The sequence below is a fragment of the Meleagris gallopavo genome, chromosome 12 (assembly GCF_905368555.1).
Source record: "Meleagris gallopavo chromosome 12, MGAL_WU_HG_1.1, whole genome shotgun sequence".
Lineage (NCBI taxonomy): Eukaryota > Metazoa > Chordata > Aves > Galliformes > Phasianidae > Meleagris > Meleagris gallopavo.
The window spans coordinates 18,381,847-18,403,305 of record NC_139415.1 but is presented as its reverse complement, the minus strand read 5'-3'; the positions used below and the strand labels follow the sequence as shown (position 1 = coordinate 18,403,305).

Here is a 21,459-nt window from a genome sequence, read left to right as displayed (position 1 = left end):
AAGCATCTCTCCATCTATTTGTGGGGTGCCAGTCACCATGGCATTAGGCAGCAACAAGATGTGCATGCAGCCAAGATCCAGCACACTGCACCTACCTGCCCATTAGCAAGTATCTTCTTCAGCTCCGCAGAAGACTTTTTTAAGCTTAAAAAAAAAAAAAACAACAACAAAAACCAGCAATTAATTTTAATGATTGTGTCATTTCACTCCACAAAATGAAGGAAAACCACACTGAGATGAGAAGAAGGCACTGAGAAGAAGCTTAAGCCCACTGTTACGCATTCTGAGCAGATTTAACCGGCAGTGCTCAGCGATGCTGTCCATGTAGAAATGGAAAAGCATTAATAGTTGAGAGAATCAATATATTTTTCACCTTAACAAACAAGTGCTTCTAAATACACGACAATAGTTTCCTTTGAGATAGAACCCATTGTTTGTCAGCTCAAAAAAAAAAAAAAAAAAAAAAGGAAAAAAGGAAGATATGCTCACAAACCAGATGTTTCAAAAACAACAGCAAACACAGGGCTCACCCCTGGCCTCCAGGTGCCTTACCTTGTTTCAGAACCTCACTAATTTCTATAATATTTCAGCAGAAGGGATGTGCCAGTCCCTAAAGGAAGGGGGTCAGTCCCCACTGCTGTGTGCATCCAGTCCAGCTCTCATGGCTGCTGCAGACCCCTTTATTTTTCAGGGGAAGCCACCCCAGTGTCAGCCTTAAAGTAGGTAAAATGATCTGTATTTATTTTCAAGTGAGAAACCTCTAACAAACCCCAGGGGAGCATGGCACGCTGCTGGCTGTGAAAATTACCCACGCCTTCAAATGTCTTCTGCCCACCCCAAAACACCACTTCTCTGCTTCTATCTCCGTTCCTTGTGCATTCCACACACCAAGCTGCCTGTGAGCAGCACCTCTGCAAAATTCCTCTCAAAGAGGCATTCTGCTCTTATTACCCAAGTATATATAAAAAAAAAAGTACAAAATAATATATTCTTGAAAGGCACACACACACGTCTTGATCACAGATCATTATTAACAAGAACACTGAAAACACAGATTTCGTATTTGGTGGCTTTGTTCTTTAATAGGCCTCTTGTTCCCACGACTGCTTTAAAGAAAAATTAAGTTTCCCAAGGAAACATAAGTTGATCTTGTCATCTTTCATGACTAACAATTTGTGAACATGAAACAAAGAGAGACTTTCAATTACTTCAAAAACAAAACTCATAGTGCAGAAGGTTTTAGAAAAGGAATGGCAATTAACCACCAAATAAGGTGACAAGAACCTTCTAGAAGCCTCGTTTTCGATGCACTTTAAAAACAATCTCAAAGTACAGGAAGGGCTGAAAGCAAAAGCACGGCAGTGACAGAACGCAGCTTTATTTAGTGCAGCAGTACGATGGATTGGGACAAGGAGCGCAGCTCAGAAAGATGCTCCTGTAGACAGCATCTATATATATAGCTCCTACTACTTGCTTTCCTTGCAAAGCCACAGATAAACAGCACCAGGGCTGGTCGGAGTGGTCCTTGACAAGGCCACGTGCCATGTCCCAGCCCCAGCATGGCCCCATCACTGCTGGGAGCAGCACCTCCCAGCCCCACCGTGGGGCTGTGTCTGAGCACCTTCCTCTTGGTCGTTTATTTCCAAAGTGGGCTCAGAGATAAAAGCTGTGCTGAAGCACAGCTCAGTGCAGCAGCACACGGCATATGCTTATTAGAATCGAAGAATAATTTAGGTTGGAAGGGACCTCTGGAGGTTTCTATTCCCGCGTTTCAAATATGCTCTTATGTGAAGAAGAGAGAGGAGGCAAATTTTTCTTATTTCCTTTTCTTTTTTTTTTTTTTAAATTATATGTATGTGTGTATAAATATAAAATTATATATCATAAAAATCAATATTGAGTGTAACACCTTCCTGTAACAGTTCATGTAATGAAAGTGAGTTCATGCTCCAGTGTTTAAAGACAGACCCATGGAAAGGAGAAAGCATTTTCTTGCATTTTAAGACCTTAATATGGGTTTTGAAACCAGGGCTCAAATAAAAAAAGGAAAAAAAAAAAGAGAGAGACTTGAAAGCTTTGCTGAAGCTGCATGTCACAGGGCACCTGAGCTGCTCGGGTTCTCACAAAATCTGACCCCACAATTACAAATGTACCAAACTGGGGATCAAATCTGAAAACCAAAGAATCCTAATGAGATAAGCAACAAAGACCTGAACATACAGACTTTGCTATGCATAGTGACAACTGCATCAGTTAAAGTAGCTCACCCATAAACAGTATCTCCACACTTTATATAAAGGACAAAGCCACCTGAAACACCCAGCACAGATGTATTTCTTTGGTAGAAACCCCTGCTAACAACCAGCAATGTGAGCCCAGCAAGGTCCATGAGTCACAGTTGATTCTGCCCCCCCTCCCACTGTGCTTCGCTGTGCCCAGCTGTCTCACTGAGAAAGTTACTCAACACCAAGCCTATGGCAGGTGAGTGCTGTGCATAGGATCCATTTTGATTTAAGAAAAGAAAACAAAACGCATGCTCCCATTCTTGACTCTTACCTATTGCTTGGAAGGGAATCCGAGACTGCAGAACTGCTATTATTAGCAGACCCTGCTCGTGTATTTACCTGCAGGCAGGGAAAGAATCTTTATCAGTCGTTTGTGTTCAGAGGACACTATTCTAATTAACCTGTAATTTGCCATGAATTTCTCATTTCACTGCGGAGGTTAATTAGCTTGTTGCTAGGCATGCCGATGGTTGAGTCTTGCCTGTATGTAGGTTAGCAGGCTATACAACCCACGGACTACAAAATGCACTCCTTCTCTCTTACGCGCTTAGTTAGATAAAACAGAAAGAGATGGGATGTCCACCATTTAGTCTTAAAATCGGAACGATCCATCAGTATGTTGGCAGTGCTCTGCATTTCAGGAGCAGTCAGTATGGACCTGGATGAACCAAACAGCCCCAGAGATGGCCCTGCAGTGCAGTGGGCCCCACGCTCTGCTATATTACTGAGAACAAATGAACGTGCTATTTTTGCTTCCAACTCTTTGAACTAGCAGCAGACATCAGTTAATAACTGAATATTAAAATTTAAGAACCTTACAAACAGTGCTTTAAAAAAAAAAAAAAAAGAGGCAATTCCATCTTTATTAAAACTGTATATATAGATACCACAGCCAACACCCAGCAGATGAATCGCTCTCCCATCCTCACACAAAAAATCTGCTTGTCAGAGCTCAAGAAAGTGCAGTTTTATTTGACATTTCAATAAGTGGAACACAGCATTACAAATCCATCTAACTTTACTGAAACAATTATTGAAATTCGTACCTTCAGGCCATGTATGTTCCGTTTCCCAGGAGGCTTGCAGGCTGAAACAGTAATTGACTAAATTGTAGAACACATCAGGGCCATTTACAAATTTGCTCAAAATGAATCTTTTAAAAAGAAATGAGGGTGACACCAAAATTAGCAGAGAGAAATGATTGAAAAGTGCCTCCCAAGACCCAGAGTGGGAATTACGAACCAGGATTTTTAACTTGCAGGAGTGAGCATTTATAAATGCTAAGAGCTTTCTGACACCATGTAATATAAATTCTAATTTCTGCTTAAAACACATCAAAATTCAGAGAACCGTCGGATTAAATTATCAAATTCTTTTTGTAATTCAAATTAAAATCAATATCTTATGTCATTATATTTCTATGTGCTGTATTTGTCTGACATTCAACAGAAATATTTGCAAGGAGTGTTTTAAAGGAACCGACTGCCACGTGTCATAAATTAGCCATGTTGTCAAACACAGCTTGTTCTAAATGTGGAAAAAACACATCGGGGCAACAGCAGCGAGCCTCAAGAAACTAAATACTGGATACAAGCTGTACAAAATGCCACATTTTGGCTCCAGACGTAGAAATGTGGCACCTCACTGTGACATCTGGGCTCAGAGAGGAGCAGGCTGCTGGAGGAGCAGGCATTTCCTTTGAGTCTCCAGAGCTGCACGCTGCCTCGTTTCCCTTGTCAGTGGATGTGCTTTTGTCAAACGTTAAAGCCACGACGGCTCCTAGCTACATGTTACAGACAGTTCCCATTTCCAAACTACAGTGCCCTACAAATGGCATGTTAAAGGGCCTGTCACTTTTGATTGATTGTCTGAGGAGGGATGGATTTGATTTTTCTCTTTCTCCGATGCAGATGCATTTCACTTCCATTTTTGACAGCAGGAAACAGAACTATTTATTAGTCAGAAGGACACAGATGATAGTTATTAAACACATCAGTTAGGGCCAAGCTGGGCCACGTGCCTTTCAATGACATTAGGAATTACCACGTGTGCCTTAGAGAAGAAAACAGTATGGAACCGTGGGCAGAAAAAACCTCAAACAACAATCAGGAAACAATAAGCTATTCTAAAACACACAGAAGGATACTGTGATATTGTTCCCCCAAGAGATGAAAATCAACATCTTGAACTAAATTTTAGGAAGCCAGTATCTTTCTGACTTACACTTGAATTATATATATCACACATGCTATTATATGAACACATACAGACAGAGTCTACATCCCTACCACGGAACACAAAGTGAGAATATGTATACACACACATATACATGTATGTATGTAACACAGACAGGATTTGTGTGTGCATGCACTATATATATATTTAAATATACAAAATAAACTAAATATCAGTTTTCCTTCCTGAGAGACTTTCGAATTATTAACTGAGAAGAGCACAGCCGAGAGAAGACAGAACAGCAGGTGGGCAGTGGCTGATGGCTGACTGTGGGGTTTTTTGGAGAAAGGCTGAAAGGGCAGAGAGGGCTTGGGAAGAAAGCTCTTAAAAAGGGAGAGCCTTCAGTTACAAGCAGAAAGGCTGCGTGTCAATGATGAGGCGTCAAGGTGAAGCAGCAACTCTGCTCTGAAGCAATTTAGAGGAGTAATGGCAAACCATCTGCAGGGAGATGTGCGTGGCTGAACCAGTGGTGGCTAAGGGCCATCATCAGCATGCCAATGAATGCTGGATCTGTACAGTCAAAGATCATCACCTTTGGATGGACAGCAAACAAAAAAGGAGCTGGTAGAAGGAACAGGAATCCATTGGGCTGGTTTTTCAGGAGCAACCCAGCTACCCCCAAAGGAGAACGTAAAAGGTTAAGCATGATTTGTAACCTCAGAAAGGCCCCTTTTCACACACAGCCAAGCCAGCTACTGAGCTTCTCCTGGCAAAATATCCTTAAGGAGATACTCAATTGCTCTGCATTAAGGGGTACCCCTCAACCAGACCCTGTGATCCTGAGTTGTACCCCCTTTGCATTCCCCTTGCATCCAGCCTTCTTTTAGCTCGGAAGCCCAGCATCCTTTGGAGACCTTATTAGCACGTGCTTGAGAAGAGTGTTGGTTAATTGCCCAATTCAAACTTCAGAGAGTTGTAAGTAATGGAAGTCTAGAATGTTTAATTGGGAAACCCATGGTATGATTATTTGTATAATATCAGTTAAGTGAGAGTAGTTTAATTTTTAATTATTTCAATTAATTTATTGCTGGGAGATTTACTTGGAGAATTTAAAGCTTATCTGTTTCATCAATTAAGAGCCAGATTCAAAGACTGGATACTGAGAGAATCTGAATGAATCAGTGGAATTATGTAATGGATTCATCTCTTTTTTTAAACCATTACTTGAGTTCAGAGAGCGCGGCACGTTCCCAAAAACCTGGCCAGCTGCCTACGGATTTTTTGTTCAGGACGGAGTGACCTATTTTTCAATGGCCTCAGCCTGCATAACTGATTGCAGTTCTGGAGAACTATTAAAGCACTTGTGATCATGATGATACTGCACTAGCTGCCCAAATCTCAAACATGTCATACACAGAGCTTCTGTGATAGACAGGATCCCTTTTAACAGTGACACGTCACATTCCTCAAGTCTGTTAAGATGATTAACATATTAAAATATATAGCAAAATCATAAAAAATCCAATCTTTCTAAGCACCCAAAAATTAAATTATTCATCTGCTTTGGTTTGAATACAAGCAGGATCATCGTCAATGAGTTTCTTAAATGTACATAAATATGTACCATGCAAACTGAATCTTGTTAGTCTAATTTACTCCAGTAAATTAGCTATTTTATATGCAATAAATGTAGTTTTCACTACACTCCCCACAATAATGAATTCTTGTATCCAAATTAAGAGGTAAACATCATGTTATGTGCATTTAAACCTCTCGAAAACATAACTGTTGATGAAACAGTTTACTGATATAATCATTGTTGATTAGAATTTGTTAAGCATTACCTCTTGGATATATCTGGAGAGGCTCTATTAACTGTCCATTTACTTGCTGTTCCATTACAGTGGAGTAATACTGCAAAGAGATTAAAAAAAGAGATTACTCAGTAATGTACGAACAGTAGTAAGTGCACTTATGGATTGTTTAATTCACTGTACATTTTTTTACTGCCATTATAGATATCAGCCTCTGCAATGCTTCCTCACCACTTGTAGTGCTCACACAGTGAAGCGGAATGAAAGGAACACGACCAAAGGGTGGCAACAAGCAGCACAGGAACCTGCTCCTCATTCAACGATGTGCATCTCAGGCTCACCCGAAACCTGGGCACGCTGCAGCAGACTGGGCAAATGCAACATTTACAGCAAACACAGCAGCTGCCATGCCTGGAGAAGTTGGGAAAACTAGTCAAATGAGGAAATAAATATAGTCCAAGGGAAAGAAATAAGTGACATTAAGGAGACTCCAAGGGAGAAAAGAATCTGCGAGCTATCCAAGAATTTGCAGAGCTGAAGCACAGCCAGAGCAACTGGGGCCACATGCCACATAGGCAGAGAACTCATGCAGTCCCTTGCTGTTTTCATTTAATGCACAGTAGGGTGAGGGAAAGCCACTGCAGCCATCAGGAGACCTTGGACTACTGCACTTGTGTTCTATTGAGACCACTGGGAGCAATCTGCAGGGAAAGCACATTGCTAAAGGAAGGCTGAGCATGGACAAGAGCGATGCAAAACCATCTGAAAACATCAATATTTAGGAAAATAGAAAACACCTAACATGGCATGAGGATGAGCAGTGGCATTAAGCAATGAGATGAATATTTGGATTGAATAAAACCTTTTCTAGCCAACCTTCCTCAAGGAGCAGTGAGCACCCACCAAACAGAACGCAGAACCGTGTGACCAGTGACAAAGCAAAGTGGCCCCAGGGCAGCAGACAGACCTTTCCCCAGGCACTGCCTGGAAAGCACACATCTCCCACCACGATGTGTAAAATATCAAGAGCACATCACAAAGCACATTTCTTTGGCAATCCCCGTGCATCTTTGAAGCAAACACGCTGGCGGTGGTCCAGATCTCCATGGCATAAATCAGCACAGCTCCACTGACTTTCATGCTAATTCTCACCAGCTGAGTGTGGTCTAAGACTTCAGAGTGTCACTGTTACCACTTCTGGTGATACTATTACTCAAATTGGCAAGAATAGATGTCAACAGGAAAAAAAATTCTAAGACTGGATGAAACACGAGTATTTTGCTCAGGCCAATGATTTCCCACAACGCAAGCATTCTTTACTTATACAGCTTAAAAAAGGCAAGAAGTTGACTAGCTGCTGAACGTTACAAAATGTCTCATTCTTTGATAATGGGATTAAACAAGTGAACTACACTAAGTAGATTTTTAGATGGGCACCACAGCCAATTTGTGAGCAGAACCTCATTCTGTTTCCTTTACAGCACAAAGACCGTGACCTGCTGCGATAGACCAACAGCTTCACAGAAATAAACATTTCAGTACTTCTCTTGTCTCCGATTTTTTTTTTTTAAATTAATTCATGCTAAGAAACAGGAAGAAATTTCCTCTTGTAAAAAAGAAATCGTTACGAAAAAAATTGCTGAGGGCATGAGTATCCGTCCAGCCCCACCTCCTGTGTGTACATTTAGCACAGTGCCTGCTGCTTAAAGCATTTCCCTCATTAAAGTCTCACCACAAGATTTCTGAGGAGGGTAACTTGTTCATAGTAGTATGTAAACATATAAATCCGCATCTTAAACAACCCCACGATGCATGCTTTCACTGTGTTTATACAGAGCAAAGCTATTCATTATAGAAGCCCATTGCTTTGAAATAATCAGTGGGGTTTTTCTGGGAGTCAGGACTACCTGCAACCTTATTTTGTATTGTGGGTGGCCACACGTAGCAAGCCAGACCCACTCCCATGCCCTCATCCCCTGAACCTCCTGGTTATGTTACCTGAACCCAATAGTTAGGCCATGACTGCTCACGAGAACACAAGGTTGGTTCTTTTTGTTGTTTGTTTTTTAACTACTACTTTCCTGGTGCCACTCTATGACCTCGAGACATGTACATACAGTATAAACAGATATTGCATACTCTCCAGAATAATAAATTAAAATGAACATACACAAAACTACATTTCTTCCCCCCAAAAAAAGGGAGAGAGGAAAGCGTGGCCCTCTCCATTACTCAACCGGTGATGACAAGTAAATGAAATATCAATCATGTAAGCTGTCAACCTTTTGGGACAGCAATAACTGTTAACAAGTAGTCTGGAAAAATTGTCTGAAAATGACTTGTCCTCCACATATGAGCATTTGAGGTTTCCGTGGAAAATTAAGATGCCAGTGGCTATTTGGAACATTGTTCAGGTATTCTTTTTAATGGAAAATTTGCCAGTTATTGATCCGGAGCATGTACCCCTTGCTTTCAGAAAGCTGCAAGCAACTTTCCAATCAGAGGCTGTCAAAAAAATTACTGCCTTTTTATAGCGATACAAGACAACAGCTAAAGTGCAACCCCAGCACTGCTCAATGCCTATCTTTAATCAACTGCAACGTGCAACAGAAAAATAGCTGTATTCACCATTCCACAACATTTGCATGGGCACAGTGCAAAGTGTTTCTGTGTACTCTGAAGTAATTCCAGAACTGTCCAAAAGCATTCCTGCTGTCAAATGCTAAAACCAAAAACACGAAGATGAAGGGCTGGGCATGGCTCAGAACAGCTCTGCCATCCCCACGTCGTGCCTGCAAGGAGCAGATCTGTAATCTCAGAGAATTATGCGCTCATTCTTAATCTGAAAGAAAATCTCCCACTGCAAAGCAGCAATGAAGTGGCCAACTAGTTCAAAATGAACATTTCCAGAAAAGGAAAGCCGCTGAAATGGAAAGGAGTCATTTAAAGACATCCTATAATTTTTAGGGGAAAGCAGAGTTGAGCAATGGTAACAGTAATGTACTGAAACTTTCCCAGTAAGCTTGGAAGCACGGGAAAGAGGTGACTTTACAAAGATGTGATTAACTGTAAGGCTGTGCCAGGAAGGTGCGAGTTTTCCAGTTTAACAGCAAAGCAACAGACACTTTGTGAGGAGCAGCGATAAATGCAAAGAACTTTGCTGGGGAAGCACTGCCAGTGATCTACTTGTATCAAACAATACCAAACCTAACAAACAAGCATAAAATCCCTTTCCTTTCTTTCCCCCAATTTTTTTTTTTCGTGCTCTTCAATACCTGACCAGTACTGTAATGGTCTTACCGCCTCTGCAAAGAAAAATCACGAGCAGTTCCAGAGCTCAACCCCAACCCAGGGATGCTGTCCTTCTGCCACCCCACGACAAAGTTGGGGCAATGCCCCAAATCTCTCTGATCAGAGCCCTCCAACAGAACTGCAGTCACTGGCTCCAACCAAAGCAGCCACGGCTGGCACTGATGAGTTTGATGTTGGTGCCATTCACGTAATCAGAAGTGCACTTTGCAACGAACTGCCATTCCATTTGACTTAGAAAAGATCCATTTGTTATTTATTTGTTATTTTCTTGCTATCCATTTCATTTCAAAGGAAAGGTTAAATGATTTTTTTTCACTTCCATCTGCAACTTGAAACATACATCTAAGCTATATTGAAACTACTGTTTCAATAAGTAACCACATGCTTTATTTCTGTAGTCTGATTTTATATTTATGGGTATCTTGACAGATTTTACATATATCTATGTGCATAAAGACACAGACCTGCACATTTCTCATACTAAAAAACAGAAAATGTGTCTTTAAATCCTCTATGAATACTGAGCCTGCAGCTACAATGAAACTCTTCTGTTAGGAGGGGTGAAACAGTCTCCAGATGAAAGTAGATTTTGAAAAATTTTTAGAGCCCAGGGGTTCATTTTTAATGAGCCGTTACTTTAAGTACTGCATAAAAAATACAAGAAATTGATAGTCCATTTAGCCTGCACTATACCTAATGCAAAAGTCATTAAGATGCATTATTCTTAATGTTTATGATATGATCAGTAAGTGTACAAGTCTTTTTTTAAAAAGTCAAGCATGACCATATATCTCACGTGATAGAGTTTTTAAACACCTACGCTTAACATTACACTGTGAATGCTGCAGCTCACATTAATGATTTGATACGTGCAAAAACACATGAACAGAAGCTGACAAACATGGAAAGCATCAGCATTTATCATACTGTACCTACATAGGACAGCATGGCCTTCATTTCTTCATCACTTCTGACAGTAATCCGATCTCCGTCCTCATCTTCATCTAACAAAGAAACGCATTACGTCGTGAACAGTGGAATAAGGAGATCTACATCTTTAAATCCAAGGGTGGTTGGTTTTTTTTGCCTGCACACTTTCAAGTCAATGAAAATAAGGATATATAAGCCCACAACACAGGTAATTAAGTGCTCAGGGAATAATAACACACGGTGATTTCAAATATTAATTAACAAAGACAACAATTACATATAAAAGGGAAGCACAAATGAAACACTCAAAACTTTGCTTCCAAGAATTCTTCTATCACCAGAACCTCTCCAGAAGCTGAGAACCCCATACCAAAACCCTTTCAGTGGTTATTCCAACACAGCAAACACAAAGCAAGGTTTCTTCGTGTGTTTTGGTCCTCCCAGACAGAGTCAAGTTCGGGCAGAAGTTAATTTATTATTATCATGTTGAAATTTATAGCGATCTGTTTTCTTTCCAGAGAAGCCCTCTGCTCTCACTGCTGTCCTCAGCAACCTCAGCCCACATGGACGATGCCAAGGTCCTCCCATCCACGTTAGCTTCATGACACAGAGACATTGACTTAAACTGTAGCTTAGAAGTGGGCACAAATCCACACGTTTATAGACGGAAATGCATTTACAGGAGGACAGCAGCATGCCAACAAGCAAAAACCGTTGGTGTTTTTGACCATGGGGCAACTACAGCTCCGTGCTGAGAGCCCTGGACACGGGGACAAGGCAATTCTGGCCTTGAGGCCCTGCTGTAGGGACAGAATCAGAGCAAAGGTTGGAGAGGCTCCAACAGAGCAAGGTGTTTAGAAAGAGTAGTAAGTATATGAAGGTGTAGAAGAGGAAAAGCCATCCCAAAGACATACGGCAGGATCCAGCAGGTGCAGATGCAACAGGGAGACAAATCCCCCCACCAGCACCACACTGTGCTCCCACACACTGTGCCTGCTGCAGCAACCAGCCCCGTCCTCTCCTCCAGCCCCAGAGAACAGCTCAGTTTGCACTCGCTCAGCACCAGGAGAGCTGCACAAGGCCCCGGCTGTGGGCACAGACCCCTCCCTGCCAAACCCATAATAAGACGTTCATTTCTTTTTATTGCTCCAGCTTTGGGGAGAAGGGAGGGCTTAATGATCTGTCTCCAATTTTTGCTGCAATCTAAATATCTGCCGTAGATACTTAAAAAACAAACAAACAAAAACCAAAAACACAAAGCCTGTGGGTGTACACCCCCATTTTACATTTATTTTTTTCCCCTTGGACCATGAGATTTTTTGGTCAGGAAAAGGGCATCTGTTGTGATGAACCTCAGACCCACCTGAGCTGGGTTACCTGAAGTACTACAAACCCCTACTGAACACCAAAAGGTGTGGATACAGAGTGAATGCAACTATTCCTGTTTGGCAGGGGTTGGACTCCATGATCTCTTGAGACCCCTTCCAATTGCTGTGATTCTGTGATATGGATTTGGATCTGGAGCAGATACGCTCACTTTGGGACACAAGCAGAGGCTGAAATCTGTCTGCAGCTCTGCTACATGTTCTGCCTGCAAACAGCTCTCACCCCAGCAAATGGAAGGTGACTCTGTTCCCCTGGATGAGAGCTCACTCCTGCATGAGAATCTGGGAACGGACCTAAATCAACTTATTAAGATTCCACTGAGAAAAAGAGTTTGTTCATTCTAGCTCTGAAAACCAAACAGCTCATTCTGAGGATGCAGAGAAGAGCAAAAACATTGCAGAAAAGAAAATACAAAAGACAAATAAGAGAGAAAAAAAAATAAAGTAGCATAAAAAACCCTTAGAATTGCACTTTAAAAACGTACCAGGAAAGAGCTATGGGACACTGGAACATGAAAGCTGGGTGAAGAACTAGATGGCACAGTCGTGTCCTACAAGAGCCTTGTGGAAGTTAAACTGATGGATTGCCAGCTTGCTACAACTACTTGCTGAGGTTACCAGCCTGCAGCGAGTCATGACTGATGAAAAGATTAAGAAGAGTTAGCGAGTTGAAATGCAATGCTTCCTTGCCTGGAAACATCTTAGGCAGAGAGGAGGAGGAGCTGCAGAACTGCTCGCTGGCCAAAACCCAAGGCTCAGCCGTGCTGCAGGAGCAGAACTGAAGGAGCTGCTGTACATGAGCGCAGCCAGAGCTGTGCATCAACAACGGGATTGGAGTGAAAAACAGAAGAGGAAAACATATGTCAGAGACAGAGATAAAACCTCTAGACAGGCTTGGTTTGAAGGGACAAACTGAGCTGGGACCACTGAAATGAAAAAATAAAAGCTGGAGAACTCCTAGAGCCCAACCGCAAAGCACTTCTAAACATCACATATTACTCCTTTCAAATGATAAGAAATTAACTGCAGAGTTCTCCGAGTACAAAAGTCCTGATAACACTGCAAAGAGAATAAACTCAATTTAAAATGCGTTGATGAAAAAGCAGGAACTGTAACCTGGCATTAGAAAAGCAAACTCTAAAGTAGTCAGGCAACGCCTGAAAAGAGCAAAACCAGAACAGAACGTATTTCTCTTTTCTGTGCAGATTCCCTTGCTGTCCTGCCATAGCAGGCACAGCCCCAAACTAACCAGACAGAATGCACGGGTTCACAAAGATTTCCAGGCTTCTCTACTTGCCTAGAGCACAGCAATGCGATTTTCCAGCACATTAGGGAAGCAAAAGTAGAACCAAAAAATCCTACGTACTGGCTGGATTTTGCTAATGTCACTTAAAATGGAGGAAGAAATCCTAGCAAGATACCAAATAGCATGCAGCAGATGGTAAACAAATATCATGAGGCAATCTTCACAAAATCTGCAGCGTGTCACAAATACACAAAATGGCAGAGTTTGGATAAGAGGATCATAACAGGCCATATGTTGTTAGTGATTTTATTTGTAGCAATGTGTGATACGGTGGTGAAATCCACATAAAGGTCCAATAGCAGGAGAAGCACAGCCCCAGGTACGAGCCGCAATGGGCGCTGCACTGTAGATAACAATAACCAAACAAACAGCTGAGGAGGCTGCACGAGATGGCAATTACCCACATCTGAAGAAGCAATGAAGCAGGTGAGAACAAAGCTTGAGCTGGAAAAATCCAGGCATCCGATATGGATAAAGTAACCAGAAAAATCAGGCATCAATATACATAACATATTTTAGATGCCAGTTAAATGGCAGGGGAAATGGTTTTGTGCAGATGTAAATGACAGACTAGAGACATGAACTGAAAGCACAGAAGCAGATGTTGGAAGACACGATGAAATAAGTATTTCCAGGAAAGTTCTACACATGGTACCATTAATATGGGCTACTGCCCTGATGGCACTGGCTGCTATTGGCGCATGAAGTTCAAAGAGAGCTAATGGGTGATGGGGAGGGATGTTCAGAAAAATAATAAAATATCATACTAAAAAAAATTAAAAAGGCAAGGTCTGGAGACATTGACAGTTTCCATTCTTAGGTCTCTGGTATTTTAGAAGGGCAAAACACACACATGAAAAGAACATCGGAGAGCAATAAGTAGCACTTGAAGGCTCACAGAACAATTTCCTTTGATTATCCACACTCAGAATTCACCTTAAGGCCCTGAAAATGGGAGAAATGGTAACAAGAATGCCAGGCCCTATGCTGGCCTATCTGCCTTCACCATCAGCATCGCTATCTGACTCTCCTTGGCACCTCACTGCTCTTCAGACAGGACAATCCCCTGGGGGGTCCATACAAAAATAACAAGAGTGCTGAGAGCAGAGCTGAAAGGTGCTGGTTGAGTATGTCAACATTGGACTAAATCCACAATAACACAGCCACTAAAAGCTCTCCTAGCTCAGCAAAAGCACAACACAACCCCCTACATGAAGAGTAAGTGCTGGCAGGGACAACCCCAACCTGCAGCTTGCTCTGACCCCATACACAAGCTGTTCTTCTCAATCAGACCCACGGGGCCTTCCAGAAGTTATTACCTCTCCCAGGTCTGAGCAGGTGGCACATCCTGCAGCTCTCGTACCTCCTTCAGGAGCTGAAGCTCTGTATCAGGGACACCACCAGCAGGGGCGGTGGCAATGGGTTGATGGTTGGACCTGATGATCTTACAGGTCTTCTCCAACCTTACTGATTCTATTCTATCCACCCACACCTCCTGCTCTTCACACACAGGGGAGGCAACAGGGAGATGGCATATAGAGCCTACGCCCAGCCACAGAAGGAAAAAATGAAGCAATTCCCCATTACTAGCAGTAACTGGAGGTGCAAATACAGCCATGCTGCCATAGTGGGTAATAAAGCTCTAAGTCATACCATATTTCTGTTAAAACTACCACTCCTTTGATTTCTTCCATAAGAGGATAAAATTTGCAACTCAGACCTACAGGTACTTTATACTTCTCATTTAATTCAAGCAATATAATTGCAGTGAGGAATAAGAGCAAAGGAAGGTCATGCTGGTAATTAAAGCTGTATTGTGGAAATATGCTCACTCAAGTTGTGATTAAATAATAAAATATTACTTAGTCAAGTATCATCATTAAACTTGCATTACTGCATAAATATTTAACTGTAACATATAATGAACATAAACATTATTTATTTAAAAAATGACAACCTTATAATGCAACCAAGAAGCCCGTTTATACAAGTCATACTTACACTCAAACGCTGTTGTCGTTGCATCTGGCAGAACTTGACCGATGACATCCTAAAATGTAAAGAAGAATTAGCTACGTAGCAAAGGGGAAATGCCTGAGACAACTCAGAGTAAATCACTCTAATTGCTCCCCAGCTGCAGGCAGGAGACCTGAAGTCCTGCGCCTCACCGCCGCCCCAAAATCACCAACTTTTCAGTGCACACCACAAATCAGTGCAAATCACTGCTCTCTCCTCCTTCCTCTCCACGTTACCTCCAGGAATACCTTTTTCTTTTTAAATAACTCAATCATAACAGCAAACAAACCAGTTGTCATCCGCTGCTGCAGTTCAACGGATCAATTTTTACCCGTGGGTTATGGAAAAATGTACATCTAACTCATGGATGTCATAAAAACAGAGGTTTATGAATAGCTTTTAAAGCCAGAAAGCAGTTTTTTTTCCCCTCAGTCCTCCTGCACTGCCCCGAGTGCTGGAAGGAGAGCTCTCCACACGCTCTGACCCTGCAGGGTGACCTCACTGCACACCTCCACCTCCCCGTCCCACAGCTCAGAAACATGAGGAAGCATCCACAGCCCCGCTTTGGACCAAACACAAACCCTTCCTCTACAGCTAAATTTGCATATGAAGAACTGCTTTCCCCCCCTCCCCTCTCTTTTTTCCTTCCCCGAAGTCTTTACCCCCAGCACTCACTCAGAATTCAGTGACAACATTCTGCTGGGATTTAAGTCATCCCGGCCTCCCAGTGCATGTGCCGTTGTCAGCTCGGCGCGGCTGCAATAAGTCATGTCGGGGCATGGCAGAAATGCACAGCATGGTTTTCTCCTTCCTGCTGCCTGATTTCTCATGTCAGGCAGTCTCTCTGCTGACAGTGTCACAAAGTGATTAGAAATTAATGCACAGCAATATTTATTGCGGTACGTGCACTGTGAGCATCTCGGGGTGCTAAGCACTCCCCGTAACAAAGCCTTAGCAATCACTGTCCTGTCACTTCTGTTTTCTCCATATCCTTCATCTGAGTGCAGGAAATTAAACATTCTGTGCAATGTTAAAGAGACACAATTAATATAATGAGAAGCAACAAAGATTTCCACAGAGCTAACTGAAGCAAATAATATTTCTCAGAACTTTCTCCTGTCTCTCCAGTTCAGATGCTAAAATAAATGAACTGTCATTTAAACTATTAATTTGACAAAAAGACAAAAGCTGTGCAATACAGCTTACCTAATGATTCCAACCATAGAGACTGTAAATCCACCCGACCACAGCAAGACCCCAAATGCTTCCATATTAACCCAAATCCTTCTGGCTAAATGAGTGGACAGTTCTGTAGATACTCGGTCAAAAGCCAGATGAGCTGTACCCTTTGTCCTTAACAAGAAATTAGAGAAGACTGTGCTGTTAACTAATTACTTCTAAATCTATTTAGTTAAACACTGAAAATTCCTCAGCAAACACTCTTTAATTGCATTAGGCTTAAGCCACCTGTAAAACATCAGTGTGGGAGCACACGGAGACTTGCATTACATGGAGGTAAAATTGGGTATGAGAAAAGCAGCCCGCCTGGGGATGTTTGCAGACTGAGAGGTGTGTAAACACAGGACAGGGAGGGATGTGTGAAGGCTCCCGAGGTCTGCCAGGAGTGCTCTGCAACTTCCACAGCGATGGCACTGCGACACCGACGGTAAATTCTGTTATAATATCCCTTTTTTCATTCAGGGACTTCTTTAAAACGAGTAACAACAGCGTAGCACTCAAGAGCTGTTCACAGCCTTGTACCAAAAGTCAAAAAGAGCCCACCAACAACCACACAGCTTTGCTCTGAGCAACTTTCAGTATTTCTATGAAATCAGTGCACTGAAGAAAACCCATCCGAGCAGTGTGTGCGGTGAGCTCCCTCAGCTGCTGCACAGCACCTCCACACCTCAGACCTCACAGTGACCCAGGCTTAAGGGATTACTCTAAATTTCTACAGACTGTGTGCAGTGGTTTTCTACGATCACGACAGAGATCACAAGGAATAAAATACTGTGGCTCGTAAGCAGTTACTTCAACAGGATCATATCTGATAGCTCCTGTTCCACCCTACAAAATGAAAAGCCTCCAACAATGAGGGAAATAACAGGGAAAGGGCAGCCAAAAGGAATTCCGTCAAATCCACCCTCTAGCAGAACTGTGGAGCACTTATCTTGGGTGAGCAGAAAATGTGAAAGCACAGCCTTTAAGAACAGCACAAACATTGAGACCATGGGCTCCGTTCTCTCCATTCTCAGTCAGAGCTCATCTCATCTCACTATGACTCCATGAAGTTATCCTGAATTAACACCAAGCACTTAAGTGCTCTGCTGACGGCTCGGACAAATGAATTCAGACAGCCTGATAAGAAAAATAAGCTCATTGTAATTCATTTAGCGGTGCCTTTAAAATAAATCTGTTTACTGGTAACTCACAGGTCTGCAAAGCTGATACACACCGAACATATTTAAAGTGACATTATGAAGAACAGCTCTTAGCACCCACTTCAGGAAAGTAATCAAGCAAATGTCCAACCTGAATACAGCAGCAGTGGCACCGCTAGGCACAGTCCTGCTGCACCCAGGCCAGGGAGCAGCACCCACCTGCAGCTGTTAGGTGTGCATACAGGCTGCATGCTTTACGACCAGACTCGAGAGATACAGGGAACAGTGGGGCCTGATCAGAGCGCTGCTATTCAATAATTTACTTTAATAGGGAACATCTCAATTCTCCACACTATCCTTAATTGGCCCTCCATAAGCCCTCAGTGATTGCCTGTGAGGAGAAATCACAACAAAGGCAGGAGGACAACAAAAGGTTTGTCCCACTTTGGCCCTCCTCACTGACATAGGACAGCAATGCATCATCATCACCTGCTGACACACCGGGACACAACAGCATCGCACGACCTCTACTTCCAGCAGGACATCACTGCTCCCCATGGTGCCCAGCTCTGACCACTGACAATCACCAACACCAATGAACCTGATGCACAAATCTGTCCCCTTTCCTTGGGACATTTCAAACCAGAATGACTCACTGGCTGTAAAATGGGAAGCTCAACCTGCTCAGAAGCAGAGAAACACATCTGCAAGACATCCAATAGATCTTCTAGCTGGATGCAAGCAAACATCTAAGATGAGCACCAAAATCATGCGTGGAGAGGGGAAGCATCAGAAGCCACTTGTTCGCATGACTTCAGCAACAGTGCAGAACAAGACCAGCAATGCATTCATCATGTGCACCTGCAGTTTTTGGCTTCGGAGAGTGGATACTTATGTAACTGAGGCTTGCTGACCACGGGAACTGCTCTCAGAAGGAGGAAGAATGCTCTGCATGACCCCTGCTATGGCAGAGTCCCTCAGCATTGATTTGCCATACACATTCAGTGACACATCCCCTACGTAACTGCTTCTCCAAATACATTAGCAGTGAAAGGAGTCCTCTCTGACTAGGGATGCACCGAGCTGAAGAGCTGCTGGCACACTCTCCCTGACCTGCTCATTTTCCACACCATCACTCTCAGAAAGCATCACCTCCAGGTGGCCACAGACTGCTGCCAGTGTGGATGGCTCCAGGGGCAACTCCAGGTCTGTGCATCCATCGATCGCAGTGCTCAGTTGCATTTCAGGTGTTGAGGTCTCTGCTGGGCTCCTTCAGGTCACTTAGTGTCCTCACCTAAAAGGGCAAACCCTAAGGGCTACATTGGCAACTGCAGAGCCTCACGTGTAAGACACGGGTCAAGCACCAAGTCACAGTTATAATGCCTGAACACCTCTCTAGCTTCACAAATTCCCAAATAAATCGCGGAATCTCTGGGTTGGAAAGGACCTCCAAGACCACCAACCCCAACCCATCCCAACCACGCCCAGTAACCACGTCCCCAGTTAGGAGCTCTGGTTCCTGCTGCTCCAGCACCAACAGCACTTGCTGTCATCCCACTGGATGAGAAGCTCCAGTGTTACGCCCATGTACCTCCAGCTGCTTTGGTACCAAAGTGACACAACTGAGACTAAAAAACAAAACAGTTTCACTGAGCCATGCTCACCACACCTGCAGTAGGGGCAGAGGGGTCACGAGTTTCAGCAACTCCAGAGAACAGAAAGAGCCTTCGGAGAGCCCCAGGGCAGCTCAAGGTTGAGCCCAGAGAGCAGCCAGCAATGCCATCACGAAACCCGGCTCGATTTGGTGATTATTTCCCCATTTTTGTGGGCAGGAGGCGGCTGGCAGCCCACCCTCAGCTGCACCCACTCACCAGCACGTCCCTGAAGAGAAGCTGGGGCGCCGAGTGCACGGTCCAGTCCACGGCCCCGCCGTCGGGGATCTTGATGCGGATCACCAGCACCTGGTGGCTCTCCATGGCGCGGGAGGGGCCGCAGAGCAGCCAGAGCATCCCCGCCCCGCCGGGCTCACATGCTGCGGGGCCGCGGGCCGGGGGCTGCCCTGCGGGGCCGGGGCCGCACCGCCTCCGCCCCTCCCCACCCGCAGGAAGGACTCGCGGCCGCCCCGCTGCCCCGGAACCAAAACGGAGGAGCAGGGAGGAGGGAAACGAGAAAAAAAAGGAGAGAAAGGAGGGGAGGCGGCGCCATGTTGTGGGAGGTGCCATGTTGTGGGGCGGTGCCATGTTGAGGGGAGGTGGCGCCATGTTGTAGGAGGTGCCATGTTGAGAGGCGGTGCCATGTGCTGGGAGGTGGCGCTGTGCTGGGGGCGGTGTCTCCCCTCTAAGCGTTTTTGCCCCTACGTTATGCTGTTTTTAAGAGGAAAAGCGTTGCTGAAACGGCGCTTCAGATTAGCGGTTCTGCATTAAATATATAAAAAAGTGTGAAATAGCCTGGTACAGCCAAGCAGTCAGAGTGACGGAGCTGCCCCATGTGGTGGATCTCCCATAAAACTTCCCAGGGCTGATTTTCCCTCATGGTTGAAATGCAGCGCGGTCCCAACAGCCACAGACCCAGAGCCCCAAACCGCAGCATGCATTTTCTGCTTAGTTCAGTGGGAGAAGAACATTAACCTGTGCATTTTATCACCATCTTGCACATTACCTCACGTGACAAACTGAAGTGTTTGGCTCACGTTACCAAATTAGAGGGGTAAAAAAATGTACCTTCTGTTTGATTCAACTCCTGAAGCACCTTCAGGCTTCCCCACATTAGAAATCTACACTGAGCTTTCCAAAAAGAACAGTGGACATTCGCATAGATGAATCCTCTCTCTGCTCAGTAACTCTGTAATTTAGTTCTGACACTGGAAATTAATAGAGCCCAGCTCCCCAACACCTGAGGAATCCAGGCTGCCCGCGCAGACTTCCTTCTATTCAGAAGGGCCTTTTATTCATGGCCCCCCTATGCCTTTCAATCACATTCATTTCAATCAGATTCATTTTCTATAACATTTTAAAGAATAGGATACAGACTCAAAGAATTTCTATAGAACCATAATGTTTCTAAAATGTCTTCTTCTACAAGACTTTGGGGAAAGCCAACTTAATTTGCCGAATTTGCATAAATATCAAGTAGTGTTTCTAGGGCTGATCACAACCTTACATCCCCATTCTGATTTGTGTTGATGCAGTTGTAATCAAACTTCACTTTTTTTGCATCTTATCAAGAGCATCAAGCATGTGTTTGTGGATACGGGATTGTTTTTGACACAACTTTCTTTAAAACCCATCTTTCATAAGAAATTTTCATTCTAACTGCACCAGCACTGAAACAAATATTTAAACTTTGTCAATTTCCAGAATTTGTGGTATGAGAACAGAAATTTATTTTTATTTGTTTTCTCAGTGCTGGGGGAATATTCATTTTTCAATGTATCTTAAGGGATACTTAAAGTTCATTACTTGCCCAAAGAATTTATTTAAAAGTTTCTGACACAAAAAGTTCAAGAATTCCAGAAAGCCACAGGAAAATAAAACAACAAAGCAGTCTGGCTTTCTCCACCAAACCCAGATGACATGCTGTCAGCGAGAAATATGCATGGATTTCCTATTTGTAATTACGTATTGGAAGCTATTGTCTACCCACAATGACATAACATTCAAAATCTGCAAAGGAGCAATATATCAGGTCTTTAATTACAGGAGGATCTCAAAGCCCAGGACTTCTATAAATTCCACGCTTATTTGTGCGGGGGAAGCATCCTCCATCAGTGCCACAGCCTCCCAGGCTGGCGGTGTGCTACAGGCGCAGGAGCAATCATCTCAGAGCAGTCTGCTGCTGCTCTCTGCTGCTTTCCAT

At 43.5% G+C, this 21,459-nt stretch overlaps 1 protein-coding gene across 5 annotated transcripts in view; it reads right to left on the bottom strand.

Annotated features, from left to right (window-relative positions):
• MAP2K5 (mitogen-activated protein kinase kinase 5) overlaps positions 1-19,771 on the bottom strand; it is a 110,442-nt gene extending 90,671 nt beyond the window's left edge. For 3 of the 5 annotated variants that reach the window (XM_085234403.1, XM_085234402.1, XM_031555358.2), the window contains exons 1-7: positions 19,476-19,770; positions 15,209-15,257; positions 10,523-10,590; positions 6,305-6,374; positions 3,332-3,372; positions 2,557-2,624; positions 96-144 (exon numbers count right to left, since the gene is read on the bottom strand). In XM_085234403.1, coding sequence (XP_085090529.1) covers positions 96-144; positions 2,557-2,624; positions 3,332-3,372; positions 6,305-6,374; positions 10,523-10,590; positions 15,209-15,257; positions 19,476-19,613 — 483 coding nt within the window. In that variant the 5' untranslated portion in view covers positions 19,614-19,770. Of the gene's footprint in view, positions 1-95; positions 145-2,556; positions 2,625-3,331; positions 3,373-6,304; positions 6,375-10,522; positions 10,591-15,208; positions 15,258-19,475 lie in introns of all 5 variants that reach the window. The other 2 variants (XM_085234404.1, XM_010717608.2) reach the window with 2 other exon arrangements.
• Positions 19,772-21,459: the final 1,688 nt, after the last annotated feature.